At 43.2% G+C, this 10440-nt stretch overlaps 1 protein-coding gene across 2 annotated transcripts in view; it reads right to left on the bottom strand.

Moving 5' to 3' along the window:
* Positions 1-6300: 6300 nt before the first annotated feature.
* LOC105059539 (MADS-box protein SOC1) overlaps positions 6301-10440 on the bottom strand; it is a 77761-nt gene continuing 73621 nt past the window's right edge. Inside the window, exons 3-8 of one of the 2 annotated variants that reach the window (XM_010942869.4) lie at positions 8398-8479; positions 7538-7596; positions 7347-7446; positions 7206-7247; positions 6730-6771; positions 6301-6590 (exon numbers count right to left, since the gene is read on the bottom strand). In XM_010942869.4, the coding sequence (XP_010941171.1) occupies positions 6519-6590; positions 6730-6771; positions 7206-7247; positions 7347-7446; positions 7538-7596; positions 8398-8479 (397 nt within the window). In that variant the 3' untranslated portion in view covers positions 6301-6518. Of the gene's footprint in view, positions 6601-6729; positions 6772-7205; positions 7248-7346; positions 7447-7537; positions 7597-8397; positions 8480-10440 lie in introns of both variants that reach the window. The other variant, XM_010942868.4, reaches the window with a different exon arrangement.

The following is a 10440-nucleotide window of genomic DNA, read 5'->3' as shown; positions in this document are numbered from 1 at the left end:
AAAATAATATTTTTATTATTATTTTAAAATTAATATTTTTCTTCTGCTTCAAATTATTATTAATAATAAAATAATAATATTTTTTTACTTTTTTCCTCTCCCTCTTCAAATATATTTTTTTAAATTAATATTCTAGAAAAATAATATTTTAAATTATTAATAATAATAAAATAATAATATTTTTTTCCTCCTCTCCGAATATTTTTTTTCCCCCTTCCCTTCCCTTCCTCCCGCCGTCTCCCCCCACCCTCCGCCCCCACTGCGTCCCCTAACTTCGGTGCCACCAACCCCCTCCCCTCTACGGCCCCGCCTCGTTGCGGGCCTCTCTTGCTCCCTCCTTCGACCGCAGCGAACCCGAGACCCCATGGCTCTGCGCGAGCACCAGCGACCGCTCCTCCCTTCCCTCTGCTCTAGCACCACTAACCCAGCCCCGCCCCACCACCATCCACACCGCACCTGGCTCCGCGCAACCACCAAACCCCCCTCCCCTCTCCCGGCTCCAATGCCACCAACCCCCCTCCCCTCCCCTCTGTGGTCCTGCCTCATCGTCGTCCCTTCCTATTCTCTCCCCTGACCTCAATGAACCCAAGCCCCTGCGGCTCCGCGTGAGCACCGACGACCGCCCCTCCCCTCTCCTGGATTCGGCGCCACCAACCCCCCTCCCTTTTCTCGGCTCCGACTGTTAGGATTTGACGCCTCGAGATTCAGCCCACATTGAGCCTACAGCGAGGTTCGCAGCAAAAAACGAAACCCAACGAGATCAAGATCACCCGAAACGGAGCTCGAATTGAGGAGATACGAGCTTTTGAAGTCAGCACGAGACCAGAGTCGGTGGAGGACAGCCGGCGGCTGGCGGCGGGCAGCAGCGGCGCAGCCGCAGGCGGCGGCGTGCAGGACGCGCGACCCAGGCGGGCGGGCAGCCCAGCCCGGCGCGCGGCCCAGTCGGGCGCGCGGCCCAGCCCCGCGCGGGCCCGCGCGCAGGCGCGGCCCAGGCCCGCGTGCGAGCCAGCCCAGGCCCAGGCAGCATGCTGGCCCTTTGCACCGGTCCACGGCTGGGCCTGTGGACCGCATGGGCATTTCCCATGCGTTTCATGCGGTCCATGATACTATTCCGTGGATCGATCGCGATCGGACGGCCCAGAGAGTTTCCGGTGACGATTCGACGGTTCGGGAGGTTGATTTGGCTTATTTAGGACTCTTGAACCTAATCTAATTAGGTTTTAAACCCTGCTTAAGCCTTTAAAAAGGCCTGTGATAAGAGAGAGAGGGAGGTTCGGGTTTTCTCGCCGTACAGAGCCGTACGAACCCAAGAGAAGAGAGAGGCGGAAGCATTGAGAGAGAAGGAGCGGAAGGCTCCTGGACAGCGGTCGCCAGGTACTTTAGGGATTCAGGGGGTCAGCGATCGCCAGGTACTTCAGAGGTTCAGGGGGTCTTCCAAGAGAGAGAGCGCTTTTGTGGGGGAAACTTCTAATGAGAGAGAATTGGATGTACAAGGGTTGAGGGTGAAGTCTCCTCTTGTAAAATTTCTTTTTCATAGTGAAGTTTGTATACCCCATGGAGATGAGCCCTTTTGTGGCTAATCCATGTATTTTGATTGTTTATCCTTTTTTGTTTTGTTTCTTCTTTCTTCCTGCTGCATCCCGTGGTACTGAAAGGATCTTGGGAGGTGGTGTCCTGACCAGACATCCACCCAACAAGTGGTATCAGAGCAAGATGGTACAAGGATGCAGATTGTAGTGGTGGTGAGCAAGACTGAAGATGGAGAAGACAGGAACAATCAAGATGGAGATCAACAAGTTCGATGGTAAGAGCAATTTCTCTTTGTGGCAAGCAAGGGTGAAAGACGTGCTCATCCAACAGGGGTTGATCGATGCTCTCTTGTGCGATGAGAAGCCGACCACCATGGAGGTGCGGGATTGGAAATGGCTACAGATGTGGGCGGTGAGTACCATCCGCATATACCTGGCGGATGAGGTGGTGATCTATGTGCTGAGCGAGACTTCCCCGACGGTGCTGTGGTTGAAGCTCGAGGAGTTGTACATGGCGAAGTCTCTCACCAACACACTTTTCCTCTGGAGGCAGTTTTACCAACTGCGGATGACTGAGGGACAGAGCGTGCAGGAGCATTTGAGCCACTTCCAAAAGATCCTCACCGACCTCCTCAGCGTTGGCGAGAACGTTGAGGAGAAGACCAGGGCGCTGGTTTTGCTGGTGTCGCTTTCCCCTTCGTATGAGTCCTTGGTGACTGCTCTTCTAGTGGGGAAGAGCACTATTAAGATAGACGAGGTCACTGCGGCGATACTCCAGAACGAGGTTCTCAGGAGGGAGAACCCAACTTCGAACTCAGGTGGCGGTAGCTCAGCTTTGGTGTTTTCTGGAGGAGCAGGAGGTGGTAGATGGAGCGACAGGAGATCACAACGAGGGCGGTCCAAGTCCAGGAGGGACTTGAGCAAAACCAGGTGTTATCGGTGTGAGGAGTTGGGGCATCTAGCCAGAGATTGCCCTCAACTAAAAAATCGGACGGTGGCTGCTGTAGCGACGGCCGGCAGTGATTTAGATGGAGATGTCTTTGAGATATCTGACGAGGTATCTACTTCTTCCCAGCAGTGGATATTAGATTCTGCATGCCCCTATCATGTATGTTGCAGAGAGGAGCAGCTTGACTTTCTGAAGAACAGTGAGGGCATTGTATATCTGCCGGATGGATCGAGTTGTGCGATCAGAGGCATTGGGACGGTTAGCTGGAGGACACATGACGGTGCAGTGAGAAGATTGGGAGAGGTCCGATACATACCCGATTTCAGACGGAATCTTATCTCACTTAGCAGACTGGATTCGAGAGGCTACAGGACGGTAGCTGGTGGAGGAATTCTGAGGGTGTTACACGGCGATAGGATTATGCTAGAGGGGAAGAAGGGGAGTAGAGGACATTATTACCTGACGGGGAGCCCAGTGCGAGGTTGAGCTTCGGGAGCCAGGTGGAGCCCAGAGCGAGGTGGAGCTCCAGGAGGTGGATCGGGCACGAGACAGGAGACTCAGGAGGACGAGAGGCGACGTCGCAAGGTGAGATTCCTATTGCCGCAGGACGATACCCCGAGCAGGTCTCAGATCAGGAGGAGCACAGCATACGACGGAGATGGGATCGAGCAGCCTGGCTCGACTTCCATGTTTGCCCATCCATGATCAGCAGGCGATTGCCCCAGGGCATGGGGGCGAGAAGATCCAGAAGCTCTCGGAGTTTGGAGGAGGCCAAATATCGAGTCGAGGTGGAGATTGTTAGGATTTGATGCCTCAAGATTCAGCCCACATTAAGCCTACAGCAAGGTTCGCGGTGAAAAACGGAGTCCAACGAGATCAAGATCACTCGATATGGAGCTCGAATGGAGGAGATACGAGCTTTTGAAGTCGGCATGAGACCCGAGGCGGTGGAGGATAGCCGGCGGCCGATGGCGGGTAGCAGCGGCGTGCGGGATGTGCGACCCAGACGCGCGGGCGGCCCAGGCGGGCGCGTGGCCCAGCCGGGCGTGCGGCCCAGCCCCACGCAGGCCCGTGCGCAGGCGCAGGCCGGCCCAGGCCCAGGCAGCCTGCTGGCCCTTTGTACTGGTCCACCATGGATTGGGCGGTCCACGGCTGGGCCTGTGGACCGCGTGGGCGTTTCCCATACGTTTCACGCGGTCCACGATACTATTCCGTAGACCGATCACGATCGGACGGTCCAGGGAGTTTTCGATGACGATCCGACGGTTCAGGAGGTTGATTTGGCTTATTTAGGACTCTTAAACCTAATCTAATTATGTATTAAACCCTGCTTAAGCCTTTAAAAAGGCCTGTGACAAGAGAGAGAGGGAGGTTCGGGTTTTCTCGCCGTACAGAGCCGTACGAACCCAAGAGAAGAGAGAGGCAGAAGCGCTGAGAGAGAAGGAGCGGAAGGCTCCTGGACAGCGGTCGCCAGGTACTTCAGGAGTTCAGGGGGTCAGCGGTCGCCAGGTACTTCAGGAGTTCAGGGGGTCAGCGGTCACCAGGTACTTCAGGGGTTCAAGGGGTCTTTCAAGAGAGAGAGAGCTTTTGTGAGGAAAATTTCTAATGAGAGAGAATTGGGTGTACAAGGGTTGAGGATGAGGTCTCCTCTTGTAAAAATTTTTTTTCATAGTGAAGTTTGCATGCCCCGTGGAGGCGAGCCCTTTTGTGGCTGATCCACGTATTTTGATTGTTTTTTCTTTTTTGTTTTGTTTCTTCTTTCTTCCTGCTGCATCGCGTGGTACTGAAAGGATCTTGGGAGGTGGTGTCCTGACCAGACATCCACCCAACACCGGCACCACCAACTCCCCTCGTATCCCCTCTCCGGCCCTGACCGCAGGCGATCGCTGGTGCTTGTGCGGTCGCTAGCTTGGAGCAGCCAAATAGGGAAGCTTGAACGGTTCGTCCGTACTTGCATAGAGCCGCCGCGGAGGCTCAGATCGCGATGTTTCGTAGAGGACTTTCTTAAATCGATGAAAGTTTTCAATGCTTTTCTGTCTTAGATGATACAACCAAACTCATTTGAGGAGCTGAATTGGCAACACCCCAATACTCCTCCATAAAATATTGTTATATATATATATATATATGATTAGTTCTTTTGTTATACTCTAAAATCACATCGGGCGATGCACATTTTACTCTAAGATAAGATAACTCTTGTATTAAGTGTCAACTGACAGGGTGATAATGATATAACTGGCCCCTTATAAAATGCTTCACAACAGAAAGAAGTCACAAAATATACTAAAACATTCCAGAGGTGGACAAGCCAAGAATTTCCACATGTAGATCGTCTCTAGGCAGGGCAAATACCTAGTAGAAAATAGCAATCGGTACCAACAGAAGTATTGGAGAAAGCTACGTCCCTACGTTGGATTTCAGGTCATGTACAAGATTGCAACTGATGCCAAACTATGCATGCATTGAGTGAATTCTCCTTAGAAATTTCAATATACCAATATACAAGTACATAATGGAGATCATGTCTCGGCATCATTCTTGATGTTCACATATAGATGCGGCCACTTATATTGAAGTTTTTCCTTTATTTTTTCTAAATTTTGGTAGGTCACCCCTTCTCCAGTTGCCACTTAGCGTAGGCGGAGTTTGGATCCTCCAAGACGCTTGTTTTGCACCAGAGAGGCAGGTGCATATTTGGCTATGGACATCCTCTATCTAGAAGATAGACCACCATCTTCCAACACATTAACATACCAAACATAGTTGGTGTATCAAACACGGTGGGTTAAGAGACGAGCAATAGCCATCCATTTCCAAGATGGGCGACACATTGTCCATCAAAACATGCACCATGGAGGATCCCGTGTCACGACCTTGGCTAGAAATACACCGATGATATTTATGAATAGTTATAAAATGTTTCTTTCCAAAGAGTCATGAGATGATCCATAAGCCAATCGAATATAGACAGGATAAGACTTATTGTGCCATGCATACGCATTCTCTTTAAATCTGCAGAGTTCAACAAAGAAAGAGTTGCTAGTAAATAGATTAATTTGTTAAAAATGTAAACCAAGTCCAAAATATCCAACATACAAACAATTATAGAAACCATAATCACATCAAGGCTTGTGAAGAGTGAATTGTCTACATATTTAGGGATCAAGGAGAAGAACATGTTGTCAACCCCCTTTCATTGCAAGTTTTGATCTACTGTTGACTCTTCCTCGCAAGCGGAGCTACTCTCATTTTATAGCTCATGTGTACGTTGCAAGGTTTCAAATCTACACTGTATGAGGTATTGTATTGACCATCAACTTTGTATTCTGTACTGCATCGACCTCTATGATGCAGGTGTATTCTCTTTGGAGGAACATGAATAGATATGGGGGTGTACAGCATATTGTACCATATGAATGCATGAACAATTTGAGGCCATAACATGAGACTTGAGAGCTTAAAGTTTCTAGTGTAAGAATTCCACCCTTTCCTCTGTATGGAGAAAGAAAGAGACAGTAACCACACTTGTTCAGCGCCATGTGTAGTTATGATCTCTGCTGCCTTACTCTTGTTCATGCCCCCCTGCATGTATCATAATTTGAGACAAGTGCCAGTATCCATTGCAGTGTTAGATCAATGAAGCAGATATTTTCATGTGGCACTTGTTGAACCAGCTGCATGAGTTGGACCTGTCATATTTAAAGAATGCAATGGCCAGAGCACTGAGACAATTTAACAGTCTGTTATCATATGGCGATAGCTAGGTATGCCGATCCAGAACTCCCCCAAGAAAGAATAGTTCGAACATTCTTCGAAAAAGACAGGAAACATCCAACTATTTATTCATACAGCATCATATAGAAGAACCATGACATGCTCTTCAGGTTCATACATTTGATGTACGATTAACTTATTGTCCATAGGTATTTATATTTATATGCATGCATTTAATCCATAAACATGATTGCTGGTGATGACAATTTGATATTGTCGCTTAACCTAGCACATCCCTGGCCTACCAATTACCAGCTCTGTTTCTACCTCTGTGTTCTGACCATCATGATCATCAGAAACGGCATTCCCAGGAGCAAATAGCTGTAGCTGAGTTTCTGGGTTCAACTTAAGATGAAGGACAAATATCAAGTTAGTCAAAACATTGTTGCAGATGTTATAGAGCATTTAGTTAAATCTTGCATCTTGATTAGATGATGAATCAACAGAAAAACATAATTATATCAAACTTCTTACCATTTCATGTAGTGAAGAATTACGTTTCAAAAGGTTCTTTTCCTGAATTGGTAACCAAAATTAAAAAAAGAAATCTGAGTAAGTAATAGAAATAAGAACTCAGAGGGTGTTTGGTTGGAGAGAGTGAAGGTCTGAAATCGGAATCGGAATGGGTGACTCCCATTCCAACCGTTTGGTTGGGAAGAGTTCCATTCCGATTCTGATTCCAAGATGGAATGGGAATGGTTCAATCTATATAGAACTCAATCCCTATTCTCCTCTATGGATTCAAATTTTCATTCCAATTTCGATTCCGATTCCGGTCATGAACCAAACGCTTCGGAGGATTTGACCATCCCGATTCCGATTCTAAATCATTTTTATTTTCATTTCCATTTCGATTTCGGTTACGAACCAAACACCCCCTCAATGTAGTTCCTTGGCACAGGACAACTTTGTTGTTACAGCCATTATAATGCAAAATTGTAGAAGGCTACCTTTTCTTTTAGCCGATCGATTTGCCCTGCCAGCATGTGATACTGAATGAAACAGAAGATAATGACAATATCAGAGATAATGATGTTTTGTTCGTGGCTAAAGCCAAATAGAATAACAAAGGAAAGGCTGTTATATCATACTTTTCTCTCTCTGATGTTGCTTAGGCTTTTCTCTAATTGGAACTCTAGTTCATGCAGTTCCTCCACTGTACATGATTCCAAATTTTCACCTAAGAGCTTCCTGCATGAAAGCAAATGTTAGGATTTCATCTTATTAGAAAAATTTTCGAGTTGTGGTGAGATACAAACTCCTCAAAATTTTCAGTTTTCACCTTTTACAAGCTTCAAGCTGTTCAATCTTCTTCATCAAGCTTGCAGTTTCAGACTTCAACTGTTACAGTTTAGGCAAGTTAATTTCATACCACATACAAAATAAAAAAAAAGAGAGAAATTAATTTATGATGGTTTATCTTACATATTTTTCTAAAGGTATATTATTTTTATGTATAATTATTTAAGATGCTTTCAAGGTATAGTATTTATGCGCCTGATAACCAAACATAAATCATTCCATGTTGCTGTTTCTTGTTTCTAGTTACCATTTGCTAATCTTTTCCATCTGATAGGGCTGATAATGTAACACATTTTAGAAACTTCATGATTTTTCCATAATTTGACACCTGGCATTGGAAATAGCAGTTTCTTCACTTCTGCCAACTAGCTCTAGCTCAGCTTGTTAGCATTCCTCTTCATTTGGGAGAGTTCCACTGTTCAGATCCTGCAGGTGGCATCAACCACCGCATTTCTCAAAAAATGACTGTCTCTTTCCTTCTGCATGGATAGTAACATAACCTTGGTTGCATTACTCCATGGATATATATACCTTTCCTTGTTCATGGATATTAACAAAACCTTGATCAAGATCATGTCAATATCCATGCAGAAGAAAGGAAACAGGCCACTTTTCCTATCAAAAAACAACTTTGATACATTTTAATTGAAATTTGTAAGTATATTTAGTTATACTGCTTTTAGTAACTAAAACTGATGCTATTTCCTTATTTGCTAACACAGCAGATGCAATATGGGCGAATAACACATGAAATTAATCAGAAACCACTAGAAATACTAATCTCATCAAGAGTCAGATAAGAGCAATGTGATTACTTCACAATATTGAAAGATTACTAACTTGTGCATTATGCTCTTTTGTTTGCTTGTTGACATTAGCATCCATTGCATGTAACAAGTAACGATCAAGCGTCTTTTCCATGCTGAAACACCCCAGAGTGAAAAAATTAGGCTTCATACATGAATATATTCAGATAATGGAATCTGGAAAAATATTCATTAAAAAATATTAATCTCTTCAAAAAGCTTAAAGGTAAATGCAATTGTCTTTGGTTGCACTCTGATCCAAGCCAGTCTCTGATCAAATAAGACCCGATCCAATTTAACCCATTTGACTCACTAGCTTGAATTAGGTCCAAACCTTGACTTAATTTCTATATTTTGGTTGGATCTGGATGACCGTCAAGGGAACTTTACCCTCACTATGGCCACAGTTGTCGGCATTTGTGGGACAGTATGGGTCTGATCTGATCCAACCAAATACACAGCTCAAGAGACTTATTTTAATGCACAAAAAACATATATGCAATATTTTTATACTACCAAAAGCAAGATTTCGATTTGAACATTACCTTAGTAGTGCATCATGAATTTAGAATACATTGGCAACATATATAATAAGAAACTGTAAACTCCTTCAGTCATGTAATAACGTTTCTAGTTAAATATAATGATATGGTATTAGCGCTTTAATTTTTAACATCAGCAAGAAATGATTGATTAGTCGTTTATATTGATCTAAGCTAAAATGGTGCCTAGAGTTACACCATCTAGATTAACATGGTATCAAGCGTAGATGTTAAGTACCAGTAGCCTAAACTTTTTGTTCTCTAAGAGTTTCCTCTCGCCAACTCATAACCAAGTGCCAAACCAATACTCATGTCTAAGTGTAAGGAGCAAGTATTCATGTGTAAATCAAAATATCCATGTAATAAGGCTGAAACCAAATCGGATATGAATTGGATATCAGTATATTCATATCCATACTTATTTTATTTGACAAATATAAATATGGATATGGATGTTCATCAAATATAAAAATTTATATCCATATTTATTTTAAATAGATACAAAGACAAATCGAATAGTGAAAATATGGATACAGATACAAATATATGTCAGATAATTAAAATTTTATGACAACAAAATTAAAGATATTATTAAGTAGAAAGTAAATCAAGTTAGTAGCATCCTAGTGTGGATATTTATTATTCTTAAAAATTCATGAGTACTATATGAAATTAAATAAGGTTGCACGTAGAATTGAACATTTCGATGCATATCGGATAGCTGTCTATCCATATTTATATCTTTTTTTTTTTTTTTTTTTTGCTGATACGAATACAAATATTAGTCGGATGCTCAAATTTTTATCCACATTTAAATAGATTTGGATGCAAAAGCAGATCTGGATGGATATCATGGGATCCATGGATATTATTGGATCCACTTTCACTCCTACTAAGTAATATAGTATACAATAAAAATTATATATATCTATATGTGCTTTTGGGATAGAATTTGAGCATAATTAGCCCAAGTTCAATGCACAAGCCTATGCATACATACACACACGTACACATGCACACACACACACATACATAAACACACACACATATGTATAAACAAAAGAAATCACTAAACCATCCCGACCAATGTAAAGCAACAGGTGAAAAACAAGCATTTTTTTAATTGACTTCTAATAAAAATAAGGTATCTTAAAGACAAATGCAACACTCTTTGGCCAATGCTATACATATAAAAGCATACTCTTACAAATTTACAATACAAATTAATGCTGGCATCATTTTTTTGAGAATATGATGATTATTCACCACTACTTAGATTTGAACCAACTTGGAGAGGTATGTGAATTAGCCGAGCTATCAGCTGCTAGCATGATCATTGGAAATATACCAGAATTAAATGGGACTGGATCATAATTCATATGATTCTGATTACTTAAAAAAAAAAAAAAAAAGAAAAGATAAATTGTTAAAGTTATAAACTCAATTTTATTATTCACATGAATAATCTCTTTTTCTCAAAAATAAAGATAGAATGTATAGTATCTAATATATCTCCTTAGCTTGCCCTAGAGCTC

Source organism: Elaeis guineensis, chromosome 16, assembly GCF_000442705.2.
Source record: "Elaeis guineensis isolate ETL-2024a chromosome 16, EG11, whole genome shotgun sequence".
Classification (NCBI taxonomy): domain Eukaryota; kingdom Viridiplantae; phylum Streptophyta; class Magnoliopsida; order Arecales; family Arecaceae; genus Elaeis; species Elaeis guineensis.
The sequence above is the reverse complement of the archived record's forward strand: the minus strand, read 5'-3'. Positions and strand labels throughout refer to the sequence as shown.